Source organism: Vigna unguiculata, chromosome 5, assembly GCF_004118075.2.
Source record: "Vigna unguiculata cultivar IT97K-499-35 chromosome 5, ASM411807v1, whole genome shotgun sequence".
Taxonomy (NCBI): Eukaryota; Viridiplantae; Streptophyta; class Magnoliopsida; order Fabales; family Fabaceae; genus Vigna; species Vigna unguiculata.
The window spans coordinates 5,205,698-5,223,697 of NC_040283.1; the positions used below are offsets into that span (position 1 = coordinate 5,205,698).

The 18,000-nt window shown below is 37.9% G+C and overlaps 1 protein-coding gene across 1 annotated transcript; it reads left to right on the forward strand.

The window, feature by feature from the left end:
* The first annotated feature begins 11,699 nt into the window (after positions 1 to 11,699).
* LOC114184021 (1-aminocyclopropane-1-carboxylate synthase 2-like) lies at positions 11,700 to 15,307 on the forward strand. Its single transcript, XM_028071248.1, has 4 exons — positions 11,700 to 11,867; positions 11,971 to 12,102; positions 12,189 to 12,349; positions 14,126 to 15,307. The coding sequence occupies exons 1-4, from the start codon at positions 11,700 to 11,702 to the stop codon at positions 15,117 to 15,119; spliced, it is 1,455 nt and encodes a 484-aa protein (XP_027927049.1). The 3' UTR covers positions 15,120 to 15,307.
* The last annotated feature ends 2,693 nt before the right edge of the window (positions 15,308 to 18,000 follow it).

An 18,000-nucleotide genomic window follows, 5' to 3' on the forward strand; every position in this document is an offset into this window, starting at 1 on the left:
CAAGCTAGCTCGAAGTTGTTCTCTACCCCATGTAAGTATTGTGCTAGCCATTCGCGTCTCCATTGTTCCTTTTCATTTCTTCCCATTAGGGTTTCCAGGTAACCCGTCTCGTGCTTCTGTTTCAGTATCCTTTCAGCTCCTCTATGCGTCCTTGAGCTGCTGTGTTCGCACGCTTGGTTAGCGAAGCCTCATATTTCCCTTCTAGGTACGGGAAGTTAGAGTTCTTAGTTTCCAGTCATTTTGGTCTGTGTTTGAGTTGGTTGCTGCTTGTATGGCTTAATCTTTCGATTTGATGTGTGAGAACATTCTGTATGTTTGGTTGGTTTGAAAACCTGGCTGTTCCAGATGAACCAGTGGCGAGACCTGTAAATCTCGCCCAAGCGAGTCAGTCTCGCCTAGGCGAGATGAAACAGGGAGCTCGCCTAGGGCTTCTGCGCGAAAGGTCGCCCAGGCAACCTGCTCGACGTTTTGAGCGAGCGAGCATCTCGCCCAGGCGAGAGGGGTCTCACCTAAGCGAGATCCCGCATGTGCTCCTGCTCCCCTTTTCGAGCCCTCGCCTAGGCGAAAGGGGCTCGCCTGAGCGAGCACGTTTCGCCTGAGCGAGACCCCTCAGCCTGAGCGAGGGATTGGGCGAGGCTGTGCACTGTTTGGGTGCTTGCTTATTCTTGGATGATTGATATTGGTTTAGGTATGAATTGTATGATGAGAAACATGTATATAATGGAGTCTTATGTATGCTTGGCATGAATTATGAATTGCGTATGACGGGTTGGGTGTGATCGTGGCATGTAAAATGAATGAGTGGGTTGAACCAAAAGGAACACGTTATTGATATGAGATGAGGCCCTAGATTCATGAGGTGGTGATGATCAGAGGTATGGATTTGAAACACGATGCGTATGAGGAATTAATCTCAGGGGTTGGTATGGAAATGTAAATATGATTTGATGTTCTCTTATTGTTGAGTTATGAATGTTGGTCCATGTCAGCGTGTAGATTCCTTGGGACCTCTAAGTGAGACCTCCAGGGTTGCGCTTCAGTGGTCGGGACGTAATTCCATGGCCCCTGTTAGTGGGTGTCCATGGTGGTGCCCCATCTGTATTACTAGGTAAGGATTCAAGGTAAGGATTGCATCCTGACACTCTAAGGGGCCAGTTAGACTCACTTAGAGCGGGCTGACCCCTGTGGTGAGAGTAGCAGGAGGCCTGAAATTCATTAAGGGTTAACCTTGTGATGAGGGAGATTTGATTCATCGTAACAATTGTAACACATAGCTCGGGGATGAGCAGCTCAGGGTCGAGTAGAGGTATCCACCACAAGTGCAAGCATCCGCTGAATCCGACTAAGTTATACGTATCTGGATGAGTCGAGTCAAGTCGTAGTGTATTGATTGAAGAGTCATAACATGCTTGGTTGTTGTATGGACATTGGATGGTGAAATTATGTTTAACTGTATGATGAAAATGTTGTTGGCTCTAGCTTACCCTGTTTATTGTATGGTTGCCTTGTATGTGGCTCTTCTTTCTTGCGATGATCATCAATGAAATTGATGGGAACAGATGGGCAAGATTCTCGTGGCCAGCAAGGAAATGGTGATTCTGCTGCCTAGTCCGCGTGGATTGGACTATAGCTTCCTTTGGACTTTCTTTAGGGCTACGACCCCTGTGTTTCGCTGTTCCTGGATTTGTAAACTTTTAGTCAAACCGTGTTATACTGTTTTTGGTTGGCATCGTGGTGTGCCTAGTTTTGTAGGGGTGGCGTTATGAACCTCAGGACTACGTTACGACGTTATCCCTGTGTGACATTGCCTTTGATTTTACGCATTTAATTAAATGGGATGTTACATTTATGGTATCAGAGCGGTCATTCCTTAGATCTGTGGACTTGGGTTGTCCACTTAGCTTCTTTGTGTGTCTCTGAGTGTTTAGTTAAAATTCTTGCCTTATTCGAGCCTAACCAAGTGATTTTCTGTGTGCCAGTGACCTATGGCACCTCCTCGTAGGACTCCGCAATCATCCCAGGGAGACGTATCGGATATCACCAGAGCCATAGAGGCGATGGTAGCGGCTATGGCGCAGCAGAGTGCTGCGATGATGCAGCAGCATGAGGCATCCATGCAGCGACAGGCAACGTCGCTAGAGCAGCAACAATTGGTGATGCAGCAGATGGAGGCTGCAAGGGTGGCTGCCGAGGATGCTCATCGGCAGCATATGGAGGCCCTCCGCCAGCTGGAGGAGAACAGGGCGACTGCCCCTGTGTTTGGCCCCGAGCCACGACCGCCAGTCAGAGAGTGGAGTTTAGAAGATTTCCTGAAACACCATCCTGTGAAGTTCAACGGGAAGACCAGCCCAGATGCAGTCGATCAGTGGTTGAAGGACCTAAAGAGGATCTTCGATGCGAAGATGTGCCCGGCTGAGAACCGGTTGGCGTTTGCAGTTTATATGCTGACCGGAGAGGCTGAACATTGGTGGATTAGCATGAAGTCCATCATGGAGGAGCGAGGTGAGCTAGTGACTTGGGAGGCCTTCAGGGGGAGATTTCTCTCTGAGTACTTTCCAGATAGTGTCAGATATGCTAAGGAGCTGAAGTTCCTCCAGCTCACACAGGGAGGGAAGTCAGTAGCTGATTATGCTGAGAAGTTCAAGCATCTTAGTCGTTTCTACACCTTGCCACTCGATGAGGAGTGGAGATGTCGCAAGTTCGAGAATGGACTCCGTGGCGACATTCGCTTGATGGTGGCACCCTTGTCCATCAAGGATTTTGCCGCTCTGGTGGAGAAGGCCAGGGTAATGGAGAAGATGAAGAATGAGGTAGAGGGTCAGCAGCCTCAGCAGTCTCAGAGGATTGGTGGACCATCTGGGTCCAAGCCCAGACATGACGAGCGGAGGAGATCGTATGACAGACCTCCTCATCAGCCTCAGGGGTCTAGGGGTCTTCCTCCCCAGCAAGGTCGAGTGCAGTGCTACATATGTGGGGGCCCTCATCTGAGGAGTGCCTGCCCGCGTATGGAGGGTTACCGTCGGTGCAACAACTGTGGCAAGGAAGGCCACTTTGGGAAGGATTGTCCTACCCTTGCTAGGGCAGCAGCACGCCCTCCAGTTCAGACTCCTCACCAGCACTAGCGGAGAGATAGAGGCAACCGGCCTCAGGCGACACGCAGGGTATATGCCATGACCGGAGCAGAGGCTGTAGGCTCAGGTAATCTTGTTATAGGTCGATGCATGATAGCGGGTGAATCTTTGTGTGTGCTGTATGATTCTAGAGCGACACACTCCTTTGTGTCAATTGCTTGTGTGGAGCGTCTGGGTCTGTCGGTATGCGAGCTGCATTGTGAACTTGTAGTATCTACCCCGGCATCGGGTTTGGTCAGGACATCGTCCTTGTGTGCTAGGCTTCCAGTGGAGGTAGAGGGGCGCAGGTACAGGGTGAACTTAATCTTTCTACCTCTACAGGAGTTGGAGGTGATCTTAGGGATGGATTGGCTCTCTACCCCAATCGCATTCTGATCGATTGTCGGGAAAAGAAGTTGTTGTTTCCCGACTCAGAGGAGCCTGAGTTGGTGTCTTCCCAGGGTGTTATGAGGGAACTACAGGACGGTGCGCAGTGCTACATGATCTTCACACATATGGAGGTGGAGAGAAGAGAGACGACGTTTGTGATACCAGTCGTCCAGGCTTTTGGGGATGTGTTTTCGGAGGAGGTACCTAGGTTGCCTCCCAGTAGAGAGGTGGAGTTCTCTATTGATCTAGTCCCAGGAACAGGCCCGGTCTCGATGGCCCCATATCGCATGGCCCCGACAGAGTTGGTAGAGCTCAAGAAGCAGATAGAAGATCTGATGGAGAAACAGTTCATCCGACCCAGCACTTCGTCTTGGGGAGCACCAATGTTGTTAGTGAAGAAGAAGGACGGGAGTTCGCGTCTATGTGTGGACTACAGGCAACTGAACAAGGTGACGATCAAGAATAAGTATCCGCTCCTGAGAATCGATGACTTGATGGATCAGTTGCATGGGTCATCAGTGTTCTCGAAGATAGATCTGCGATCGGGTTATCATCAGATTTTGGTAAAGGCTGATGATGTACAAAAGACAGCCTTCAGGTCGAGGTATGGCCACTATGAGTACGTGGTTATGCCGTTTGGCGTGACCAACGTGCCAGCGGTGTTCATGGACTACATGAATAGGATCTTCCGGCCTTTCTTAGATAAGTTTGTCGTAGTCTTCATAGACGACATCCTTATCTACTCCAGGACTCAAGAGGAACATGCAGAACACTTGAGATTGGTGCTTGGTGTTTTGAGAGAGAAGTAGTTGTATGCCAAGTTGTCCAAGTGTGAGTTCGGGATGGACGAAGTTCAGTTTTTGGGGCATGTGATATCCGCCCAAGGGATTGCAATGGATCCGGGAAAGGTCGAGGCAGTGGTAAAGTGGGAAAATCCAAAGTCGGCCACAGAGATTATGAGCTTTGTGGGGTTAGCGGGCTACTATAGGAGATTCATAGAGGGATTCTCCAAGATAGTGGCGCCTCTGACTTTGCTTACCCGGAAGGACCAACCTTTCACTTGGACGGATAAGTGTGAGGAGAACTTCCAAGAGCTAAAGAGGAGATTGACGAATGCTCCTATATTGGTAATTTCGGATGTGGGGAAACCGTTTGAAGTCTACTGTGACGCGTCTCATCTTGGACTTGGTTGTGTCTTGATGCAAGAAAAGAAGGCAGTGGCATATGCTTCACGACAGCTTAAGGTGCATGAGCGTAATTATCCTACTCATGACCTTGAGTTGGCAGCGATAGTATTTGCATGGAAGATCTAGAGGCATTACCTTTATGGTGCCCAGTTTCGGGTGTTCAGCGATCACAAGAGTTTAAAGTACTTGTTTAATCAGAAGGAGCTGAACATGAGGCAGAGGAGGTGGATGAAATTTCTAAAAGACTATGACTTCGAGCTCCTATATCACCCGGGGAAGGCAAATGTGGTGGCAGATGCTCTGAGTAGGAAGACGGTACATACGACACATCTCATGATAAAAGAGGTGGAACTACTGGAGAAATTCCGAGACATGAGGATACAAGTGGAGTTAGGGTCCGAGTCCATTAGGTGTAGTACCCTTACTATATCTAGTGACTTCTTGGACTCGATCAGGGAGAGGCAGTTGTTGGATGCTGGTCTGAACAGGGTTAGGGAACAGTTGGGATCAGAGGAAGCCAAAGAATTTGCCTTGAGTGATAATGGTATACTGTGGTTTCAGGGTAGGGTATGCGTACCTGATAATGCAGAGGTGAGAAAGTTGATCCTTGAGGAGGGACACAAAAGTCGTCTTAGCTTGCATCCTGACATGACTAAGATGTACCAGGACCTCAAGGAAACTTTCTGGTGGCAGGGGATGAAGAAGGACGTGGCTCAGTTTGTATCCGCCTGTCTGACTTGTCAGAAGGCGAAGGTGGAACATCAGAGACCCGGGGGCATTCTATAGCCTTTAGAGATACCAGTGTGGAAATGGGACAACATCTCCATGGACTTCGTGACTCACCTTCCGCGAACTTTTAGAGGACATGACACCATCTGGGTGATAGTGGATCGGTTGACCAAGAGCGCACACTTTTTGGCGATGAACTTGAGGATGTCCATGGCCAAGTTGGCCCAGTTGTACGTCAAAGAGGTTATGAGGTTGCATGGGGTACCTTCAAGCATAGTCTCCGACAGAGACCCACGGTTTACATTCCAGTTTTGGCAAACCTTACAGGAGGCATTGGGAACCAAGTTGACTATGAGCTCAGCTTATCACCCTCAAACCGATGGCCAGTCTGAGAGGACGATCCAGTCGTTAGAGGACTTGTTGAGAACTTGCATATTGGATCATCTAGGTGCTTGGGACGAGGTATTGCCTTTGATAGAGTTCACCTACAACAACAGCTTTCATGCGAGCATTGGCATGGCACCGTACGAGGCTCTTTACGGCAGGAGGTGTAGGACTCCTCTTTGCTGGTATCAGGATGGAGAAGCAGTGTTAGTGGGACCAGAGTTGTTAGAGCAGACCACCGAGAAGGTGAGGATGGTGAGGAACCGGATGCAGGCTTCTCAGAGTAGGCAGAAGGCCTACACGGACCGCAGAAGGAGGCCTTTGGAGTTTGCAGCGGGAGATCATGTGTTCTTGAGGGTGACCCGAACCACGGGCGTGGGAAGGGCTCTCCGCTCAAGGAAGCTTTCGCCCAAGTTCCTTGGCCCATATCAGATCACGAGGAGAATTGGGCCAGTTAGCCTCACTTAGAGCGGGCTGACCCCTGTGGTGAGAGTAGCAGGAGGCCTGAAATTCATTAAGGGCTAACCTTGTGGTGAGGGAGATTTGATTCATCGTAACAATTGTAACACATAGCTCGGGGGTGAGCAACTCAGGGTCGAGTAGAGGTATCCACCACAAGTGCAAGCATCCGCTGAATCCGACTAAGTTATACGTATCCGGATGAGTCGAGTCAAGTCGTAGTGTATTGATTGAAGAGTCATAACATGCTTGGTTGTTGTATGGACATTGGATGGTGAAATTATGTTTAACTGTATGATGAAAATGTTGTTGGCTCTAGCTTACCCTGTTTATTGTATGGTTGCCTTGTATGTGGCTCTTCTTTCTTGCGATGATCATCAATGAAATTGATGGGAGCAGATGGGCGAGATTCTCGTGGTCAGCAAGGAAATGGAGATTCTGCTGCCTAGTCCGCGTGGATTGGACTATAGCTTCCTTTGGACTTTCTTTAGGGCTACGGCCCCTGTGTTTCGCTGTTCCTAGATTTGTAAACTTTTAGTCGAACCATTATACTATTTTTGGTTGGCATCGTGGTGTGCCTAGTTTTGTAGGAGTGGCGTTATGAACCCCAGGACTGCGTTACGACGTTATCCCTGTGTGACGTTGCCTTTGATTTTACGCATTGAATTAAATTGGACGTTACAAACCATGTTATCAATTGTTAATTGCAATGTCATAACTAAAATTCACCATGTTAATATCGTTAATTCATAATAAAACTGAACTAATATATACTTATTAAATGTTCATATAAAAAATATTATTTTATATCAATTTTAAAATAGACTAATTTGAACTAATATATACTTATTAAATGTTCATATAAAAAATATTATTTTATATCAATTTTAAAATAGACTAATTGTAAAGATATTAAAAACTTATTTAATTCAATTGTTTTACGAACATTTATGAAAAAAAAAGTTTTTATTTATTTATTTGTAAGTAAACGAAGGTTTAAATATAAATTAAAAATTGAATTTTAGAGAAAATATAATATAAAAGAGTTCAAATACTTGAAATATCTTTCACGGAAATCATAGATTTAAAGTTCATCATATAATCACTTACATTCATCTTAGGTTATTTTAGATAATGTAAAACTTTTTAAAATATATTATTTTCATGGATCCAACTAAATATTACTATAATTAGCTGATTATATATAATTTAGTTTGGTTTATTTTATCTTTTATAAATAGCTAGAAATATTTTATCAAAATCTTAAATATTATAGTCTATTGTTTGAAATTATATGAATATCTTTAAGCATTGATTGAACAGTAAAAATCAAAACTCAACTTTGTAATTGAAATATTTTATTGTAATATATCGAGGAATGATCGTCCTTGTGATATATAAAGCATTGAACAAAGGTTAAACTAGGTGACTTTTTAATGTTTCTACTATAAGAAATTTTATTAAAGAGACCGTAAAAACAATTTATAAAGTAAGTATACATAAATTATACCTGTAATTAATCTTGATAAACCAAAATTGTGTTCTCTGTTATTAAAATAATAAAACTTATACGTTAGTGATTTTCGATTCATACGAAACTCATAAAATAATAAAATAATAAATAAAAATGCTATTAAAATGATAGAAGTCATATTATAATAATTTTCAATTCATACGAAACCCATAAAACATTAAAATAATAAACCAAAAAATAAGTTACATACCATATTTTTCAATTCTTAAAAGTTAATAAACCTCAACTGTCACGTGCTAAGTATTTTTATTTGGTTAACTCCATCATTTGACAACAAACATACCATAAACGTCAATGTCTATATAGGGTTTGATATATATGTCCAATTTCAAAAAAAGAAAAGAGAAGAATGTCAAGGATGTACGTGGCTGAAAGAAGACAACGTACCAATACTTGAAACTCGAAAAATGAAGACAGAAGACAAAACAAGATGTACAGCTTAGAAAAAATTAGGTTTTTACTAATATATATATATATATATATATATATATATATGAGGGTATTTTTGCCAATTAAAGTTTAGCGGGTATAGGTATTCATGGATACGGATATTATGATACTCGTATCCGTCCCGTTAACCTACGGGTATCAAAAATACTTGTACCCGCAAATTTTTAATATTTATTTCTCACCCGTTGTAAAGTATTTAATCGAAATTGAGTTGTAAAGTATTATAATTTTATATTAATTCAATTCTTGTTATAGAAATTACAAATGTTTTTTATTCAATTGTAAATATATTATAGTATTAATAATGTAATTTATAATAAGCAAATTGTATATATTTAGTGAACGAATTTCTACTATTTAGTATTCTTTGAATGAATGTTCTTTGAATGAAGAGTGAAGATCACATGGCAAAGAGAAAGCATGGTAAGATTCACGCTCAGCTTCAAAAGTCTTCATACATCTCTGAATCAAGTAATTTTCAGTCACTTTATTCACATTCTATATATTGTGTTTTATACTTAATTATCTGCAAACAACAAATTTATCTCAATATTCAAGAGAAAGAAAACTGCTGCATTTAAGGCAACATATTGATTCATGCATTAATTCTTAAAGGGTTTTCACACACAATAATTATATATTTTTATTTATTTAATCATGATTCAGTCATTTGTAAAAGAATTTAAACCTAATAGAACAAGATTTTTTCAGCAACAACAAAAAGTAGATTTTACTTAAATTGTGCATTTTTTGGTTATGATTTGGTTTCTCAAAATTGATTTTGTGGCAAGTGTAACTGATTTCCAGAGAAAAAAAAATACATTTTTTTTTGAAAATATATATTTACCCATAAAATGTAATCTCATAGAGTCAATCAGTTCTTCCAATACAATTAACTTATAAAATGTTGTTCCAAAATTAAAATCTAGTTTTGCTAAAATCAAGTGGGATTAATTAATTTTAAAATATAAATATTAGCAACACACTAACTTAAAAAATTTTAAATCGAGTTTTGAAAAAAACAAAATAGCAACACATTATTTTTTTAAATTATAAAACAATAAGAGTTCCATTTAAATCTTTCTACTTCTTTTAGTTCTTAACTAATAATAGAAGTTAGATTGAAAATATATCAACAATCTTTAACAAAATAGTGGTGCATAAAACGAATAATATTTCCCACTACCACTCTAGTAAAGAAAAATTCTCACATTATCCTTCTTCTTTCTTTACATATGGATCAGATAAGAACAATAATATGACCCATCAACTTTTTTTCTTTAAATATATAAATCCATATTGTCCCTAGTGTCTCTTTATCATATTGGTGAAATTTTCACCTCTAATAGTTACATAAACAAATTGTTGGACATATTACCATATCAAATAAAGGTGCAAGAGGCACCATAAATTAATTTAAGAAGGGTTTATTGTGCAAATAATAAAAATAGAGAGACATACATAAGATTTTTGGAAAATGATTATTTAAAACACATGATTAATAGAAAAAGGGATGTTCATGAACATTGTTTGTGTAGAAGAAAAGTTTGGTGATAAATTAATGAGGAATGAATGGATAATGAAGATGGTATGAATCGTGACGCGGATCTCACTTGGTATTCATCCCCACATGCAAAGTTTGAAGCGAGTGAGATTACCCTTTTACCTAAACTCGAACCATGCATGCCATGAGTTGCAATAGCATCACTTCAGTGTGTCCAAAAAGTTTCAACTTATCCCAGCAAATTTGGAAGTGTTCATCACACTTTATTCTTACTAAATCTAGCAAATAAAAGACTTCAAACCCTTAGAAGCAACCTACCAAATCTAGTATTATAAGTCTTGAGTGTGGGGACCAACCCTAACACCATTGCATTTTAAGGGCACTCCACCAAGCTCCTCCATCCAACACCGACTCTATACTTTTAGGTCTCATCTTCTTTCTTTCTTTCTCATTATTATTCAAACACAAACAAAAGGATATATACAACTCTATTTCTCTTATCAATTTCAATTCTATCACTCTTCTTAACTATTCTTAGATACCCAACAACAAAAACACATTTTAGATCAAAATAATATTAATTTATAAAACCACAATGGCAAAACACATTTTTTGTTTTTCATCCAACTTTTGCATTACAAGTTTTATATAATTAACACCCCCACAAGAAGATTGCATTATTTTACAAACAATAAAAATATGATGTGTCAAGTCTTAGAATTATATATGGATTATATTTTTTGAAAACCAAATAACCACAGTTATGAGAGTGTTAAGGGCAAGAATGTTGGAAGTCCTACGTTGATTAGAGATAAATCTCATTTTAGAAGTCAGTCACGAGGAAAATAGTACACATTTCTTTATTCGTATGGGAATAGTTTCAAACAAAACATTGAAAGAGAAACCATAAATGTGTGTAAAAAATGGAGGATAAATGCTGGTTTACATAACAGGAGAAAAAGATCAATATTTTTTTTATAACCATGATTTTTTCTATTGATATACAAGATAAAAATTAATATTAATATATATAATATAAAAATATTAGTGGAAAATAAAAATATCTTTTTCTCTTCAACTTCCTTCATATATATTTTCTCTATAGTATAAAAAGAGCATTAGACTTAGACTTTTCTTACATTCATCTTTATTTCTCGTATACAATTTCTACCTTTCCTTTTTTGAATATGAACCAAGCGTGGGTAGCTTCACAGGAAACTTCTCCCTCACAAAAACTCTCTCATATATAAAATATTGTTTTTTTGACATGTTTTCCAAACTAAAACTTACCAATAATTTTATCATCAAATTTAGATACAAAAAACATTATAAGTATATTCCTTTTTTCGGAAATTTCACGTTAATTAGAAATAAAATAAAATCCAATTTAAAAGTCTCGGCCTTTTGAGTAATACGTCTTACAAATGTAGCTATGAAGTTTCAAAGTGAATGGGCACTTTTCTTCTCATGCTCTTTGAAAAATACCAATAAGACCTTCGGAATATGTTTTTAATTAGTTAATATTTATTAAAATTATAAAAAATCCAATGATTTCACATCTCATTTTAACTCTTGCCATTTATAACCTAATCTTTTTTAGTTAAATTTAGTTAATAATAAAAGGGTATGTGTGAGTAAATATATTTATTCATACTCCATGGTGCACTCCATAATAATTCCACGTTCAAGCCATGGTTGGAACACGCAAACTACTATAATTTGACCCAAAAAACAAAAAAAAACATTAATTTTATTGGAAAATCAGAAGTGGATGTTCATAATGGACTTTCTCACCTATAAAACCACTTCAAATGTTGTACTATAATTTCAGCAACACTCCCTCCCATTTTCCCTGCACCAATCACGTTTGCAAATCGCAACTCCATTAATTGCTACTACAGCAATAGTGATCGCACACCTTCCAACAAAAACAACTACATACGAAAACCAGCATGGCTTTAAGGAACAAAAGTTTTGAGCTTCTGTCCGAGATTGCAACCAACGACAAACATGGAGAAAACTCTCCTTATTTTGATGGGTGGAAGGCCTATGAATCCAACCCTTTTCACCCCACACAAAATCCTCAGGGTGTTATTCAGATGGGTCTTGCAGAAAATCCGGTACACTATATATAATATTTTCATATACTACGTAGTTTCTGGTTATGTTTTGATCATATACTACAATGAGAGTGTTTAATATAATCTGTGATAACTTTTGCAGCTGAGCTTGGATCTGATTGAAGAGTGGATAAAGAAGAATCCGCAAGCCTCCATTTGCACCCGTGAAGGAGTGAATTGGTTCAGATACATTGCAAACTTTCAGGACTATCATGGATTGCCAGAGTTCAGAAATGTAGGAAAATTAAAATGAATTAGTATATATGAGTTTGATATTATTTTATGATATATAAATGGGTTTTGTTTTGATATTTTATGCAGGCTGTGGCGAATTTTATGTCGAAAGTGAGAGGGGAAAGAGTGAGATTTGATCCTGACCGTATAGTGATGGGTGGAGGGGCCACCGGAGCAAACGAGCTAATCATGTTCTGTTTGGCTAATCCTGGAGATGCTTTTCTGGTTCCTAGCCCTTATTATCCAGCGTATGTACCCTCACTTTCATCACTTCTGTTTTCATTCAATGAATCACACTGTTTCACACAACCTTAAAAGTGGACAAAACTTTAAGCAACCACAAAGCGTCATAACTATTTTTGTCTTTACCCTTCTTTTAACAAGTTCAGATTTTTTTTTTTACTGAGTATCAAAAGTATATTATCTTTTAAAACTTTTTAAAACGTTAAAATTAGTAATCAGTATATTATAAAAAAAAAAAAACTTAACAGAGAATCAAAATTCTCTTTCAACTGCTCCTCACAATCATTATCCAACAAATTTTTTTGTAAAATTATTAATATTTTTATCTTTTTTTTTAAAACTAGTTTTCAATTCATAAAAAAAAATGAGCATTCAAAATACAACAATGATATATTAGTGTCCTAAAGGAAAGGACAAAGACATCATCAAATGTGTTTCATTCTTTCTAACCTAATATTATATTACCAACCGGTAGTTTTCTGTTTGAAATAATAAATTAATTAAATTTTTTTTTATGAAATCTATAATTTGGGATTTGGCCTAATAACTTAAATTTGCATTAGACTTACCACCATACAATCCCTAATCTTTTAGTTTAAAACTAAAAAACTAAAAAATGTGAAAAACTCACTTCTTCGTCATCAATATCGGACTTACGTGATCAACATTTGGTCTACCACCATGATATCCAACATCATTCGACCTGTATACCATTTGGTTCAATGAGTTAGGTCAAGGTTTGCTATTTAAAAAACAATAAATCTAAGTGTCCCGTAACACTTGTTAAAAAATACAAACAACCTGTTAAGAGTTGGATTTAAAATAAGCAAGTTGTTTTCACACACAATTGGTCATTATCAATATCTTTCGCTAATTTTAAAAGACAAACTACACGTACTTTTGATCGTGAAACAGTCTTTTTTTAACAGAATAAAACTCAGAATTCTTATTAGTTTATAAATTAAAGAAAAAGAAATATTTTAATTAAATTTCTGAATCGTAAAAGGTTTTTTATGACCGTGGAGAAAATTCCAATAAGATTAAATGACCGCAGGTACAGCGGTTAACATTTGTAGGCTGCTATATGTACAAAAGGTGAGTAGTCAACGACACATGTGTTATGTAAATACAAAATAAGACACTTGATGTTCTTGAGTGGACATTTGCCTTTTGAACTTTGAAACCACCTTAACTCACGGTCACGCATGAAAAATATATTTTGACACCTAACTTTTCTCTTCTTTTTATTAATCAAATATTATAAAAGTGTCAAATAAAAATATAATCAAAATACAGTGTCCAAGCATATCAAGCTCTAAAATTATATTCTCACACCTAACTTTTCTCTTACTTCCATTTGACTCTTCCTCTATCAAAATCCCAGACAGTTACGTTTGGAAATTTTGCACAGTCTTCACAAGCAACTCAATTTTTCGTTTAAAGAAAATTCACATGACATTGGTTCTTCGCTAGATAAACCCAGAGAATATTATTTATTCTCCCAAGTTTGTAAAGTTAAAGTCTATCGAAAATTAATGTTTCCTAGCCTTTACCATGGAAAAATCTGCAGTCAACTAATTCAAATCTTTATTTTTTCTGACCTCAGAGACCACACAACACTGCAATCGGTCAACAAATTTGAATATAATTTCATATTCATATATATTATAACAAGAAGCGTCAAAGTTAACATTTTTCAATATATATATGTTTCATCACGTGTTACGAGAACGACATGTTTGATTTATCTGACGTAAATTCCACGTGTTTTATTATTGCAGATTTGTCCGAGACTTGTGTTGGAGAACCAAGGCTCAACTCATTCCAGTAGAATGTCACAGCAGCAACAACTTCAAGATAACGATGGAGGCTCTTGAAGAAGCATATGCGAAAGCAAAAGATGGTAACATCAACGTGAAAGGGTTGATCATAACAAACCCTTCAAACCCTTTAGGAACCACCATGGACGAGGAGACACTGAGGAGCATCGTGGGCTTCATCAACGAGAACAACATACACTTAGTGTGCGATGAAATATATTCCGCAACAGTGTTCAGAGCACCTTGCTTCGTGAGTGTCTCTGAAGTGATGCAAGAGATGGAGCACTGCAACAAAGACCTTATTCACATTGTTTACAGTTTATCGAAGGACTTGGGGATTCCGGGGTTAAGAGTTGGGATAGTTTATTCGTACAACGATGAGGTGGTGAACAATGCGAGGAAAATGTCGAGCTTTGGATTGGTTTCAACTCAGACACAGTTTTTTCTGGCTGCGCTGCTTTCTGATAACGAGTTCGTGGAGAGGTTTCTGGCAGAGAGTGCGAGAAGGTTGGGTGCGAGGCACAACCACTTCACGAAGGGGCTTGAGAAGGTGAACATTACTTGCTTGCCAAGCAATGCAGGGCTTTTCTTCTGGATGAACTTGAGGAGCTTGCTGAAGGAGAAAACATTCGAAGGTGAAATGATGCTGTGGCGTGTGATCATCAACGAGGTGAAGCTTAATGTGTCACCGGGTTCAGCTTTCAATTGTCCTGAGCCAGGTTGGTATAGGGTGTGTTTTGCTAACATGGATGATGAAACTGTGGATGTTGCACTCAAGAGAATCAGAGCATTTGTTGGGAAAGAGACAGGGAAAAAACCAGTGGAACTCAAACGTTGGAAAAGCAACCTTAGACTCAGCTTCTCCTCAAGAATGTTTGATGAGAGTGTTATGTCACCTCACATGATGTCACCTCATTCACCCATGCCTCACTCACCCCTTGTCAGAGCCACTTAGTTAGACCACCATATATACCTTAAAAGATTCGAATGTGTTAAGACTCAGATTGCAAAATGTTTTTTCTACTGTCATTTAAATTATGTCTGTAGCGTACGTTGTCCTGGATGTGTGGACAGCTAACTCTTATGTAGTTAGGTAACTCAAACGATTTGTTCAATCAAGTTATTTATAATATTAGTTATGAATTTATGATTTCAAATTCTGGGTATGTGCAATTCATGGAGAATAAGCGTTTTGTCCTTTTAATGGCCTAATGAACCTCGGAGAACATTGATTGTTCAATTAGGAAACTGTTGTTTTAGGATGATAAAATATGTGTTATAATTCTCTTTTTAAAGTATTTAAAATACTCAATTTCAAACTTATAATTTACTTGAGTTTAACTAATCGTATCTAAAATGATAACTCTATCCTTTCCAACAAAAATAATTGTTTTTAGTCTTGGAAATCCAAAGTTTTGGTATCCAGTCAATAATTGAATGAGTCTATGCAGAAACTTTGGACACCAAAGTACTTATACATTGTGGACGATATATTTAAATAAAAATATATATTCAATTTCCACTGTGATCGAAAATTTGTTGTGTAAGTGATAATTATAATACCATAGTCTTTTTGGAAGAAACTTATCGGAAGAATTTTATCAGTAAGAAAGTTATTGGAACTCATCTCACCATCATGCATCCGTGGCTTGATTGGTTCCACCAACATGTGCTAAAACTGAACGAATGGTTATATATATCAAAATCATTATTCAGTTGTTTTGATTATATATTTGTATATATAGATTATCATCAGCTTATATAATACCTGAATAGAGAAAGTTGACCAACTTATAAGATAGAAGATCCATAAATCTATTGTCGTAAGGTTTTGGATTAAAAGCATGTTATCAATTTTAAATAGAGTAGACTTAGATTTCATAGGTGTTGTATCTTCGTAGATAGATTCATAAGTGATATCAGAATTCAAGTCTCATTGTCGTTGTATATCTTCGATAAATTCTTCTCTAGACAGAAGTGACATGAACTTTGTGTTCATTAATTTGATGAGTCCAGATTCTCTACTGATTTTTTTGGTGTTGTCTTCTATTGAGCATTAAAAATACATTGTGTTGGTGTTTTAAATATATTTTTAATATATTTTAAAACGTCAAAATTAATGGTAATCCGTATATTATGAAGGCACAACAGAGAAACAGCAAAAAAAATGCAGCAGAGAATTCAAATTCTAACTTGACATCTTGTAGGTTTTTGTTTTGGGTAATTTTGCATTCGCTATTATCTGCAGACGTGATTGCATGAAGTGGTGAGGAAATTTGGGTAGAGAAGATGCGTTTCCGTTTTTAGCACAGTTAGATATGTGAATCCTTTGTGTAATTTGGTGAAGGTGTGTTGAACTATGGATACTGCAATGTAAGTTTGATTTGAGGTCATTTTCCAGCATGTAGGGGACAAAGTGACCCACAAAATTGACACACTTGATCATTATGATTCAGTTACATGTCATTCAAATTGTCTTTACCCTTTGGTGTTGGATAATCCATAATCGGTAAAAGGAATTGACACGTTTGGGAGCTTTTCTTGCCGTATGGGACATGGATGCTCTTACAATAAATAATAATCTCAACAATTGCAACATTTTCTCTGATAATAATAGCCTTGACAGTGATCTCAACATCATCCAAAGAAAGTTGCAATACATTTGTAGGGTAAACTATGTGCATTGGACAGTGATGAGTGCAGGCCTTTTTTAGAATCTGAAAGTGACACAATCAGTTTTAACCGCTGCATTCATCACTGCATAATTTTAAGAAAACAATGCTTCCTGCTCCAATTCTGATGATGTTACTGAAGTTATGTTGTGCAGCAGATTAATTGTAACTCATATTGGATTAGATATACAAAATCCAAAACTCTAATGTGAGTGACATGATATTGCTCGAATATTGTCAGAGGTCCCGCATCGATTAGAAATATATAAGATAATTTTATAATATATAAGTGAGGTGTACACCTCATCTTATAAATTATTTTTAAAAGATTAAGTTAAGATTAAATTTTAATGTGTGGAAAGTCTCACGTAAATACAAATATATAATTAAATTGGAAAAATATAAGACACACAGGGAAGATAGTTTTGAAAATCCAACACACGACACATGTCCGAGATTCATAACTTCATTTTACTTGGTTGAATATGACAACTTTAACAATGAAACGAATCTCGCTCATTATATGAGCACGTTTCTTTATGAATCTTCTCAAAATCGTAAGGTAGACAAATTTATTTGATAAGACACCACTATAAGTATTAGGATAATGATAGAATGCCTCACTTTTTTGACCCCAATGTTACCCGTCTACGTGGCATTCATTATTTTAATAATTTTAAACGAAACGACAATTGGAGGCAGCGGCAAATGAAAGTTTGCGTCATGTGCACGCGCTTTGAATTGGACAAAACATTTAAAAAAACACATTGTGTTGCGCGTTTTCCCTCGTTTCTTCCCTGCAAGTTTCTTCTTCGAGCAGGTTCACAGAAGCACAGAGGCATTTGTATCGCAAGGCATTCTCTTCCCCAAAAGGCTATCCTTCCATAAAGGTTGGTGTTGTGGGTCGCAGTGGAAGCGGATAGCGGAGTTGTGGAGAGTGGTTTGGGTTGTTGGAGGCGACGGGTTCCGCGGAAAGTGGTTTGGGTTTTGAAGTGTATTTTCACTTGAAATCTGGTTTGGACACAATCGAAAGGCCATACAAATATTTCCATCACTATGAATCATCACCAAACCACTTAAATAAGTAATTGAAATTCAAGATTGAATTAAAAATCAACTTTTCTAGTTCGATAATCAAGTGTCCTTTTGTGATTCCATAAGTGC

Bases quoted from the DNA above. Each gene is read 5' to 3' on its own strand.
- LOC114184021 (XM_028071248.1), top strand. From the start codon at position 11,700: ATGGCTTTAAGGAACAAAAGTTTTGAGCTTCTGTCCGAGATTGCAACC. The intron at 12,103-12,188 runs GTAGGAAAATTA...TATTTTATGCAG, and splicing joins GATTGCCAGAGTTCAGAAAT to GCTGTGGCGAATTTTATGTC. The intron at 12,350-14,125 runs GTATGTACCCTC...TTATTATTGCAG, and splicing joins CCTAGCCCTTATTATCCAGC to ATTTGTCCGAGACTTGTGTT.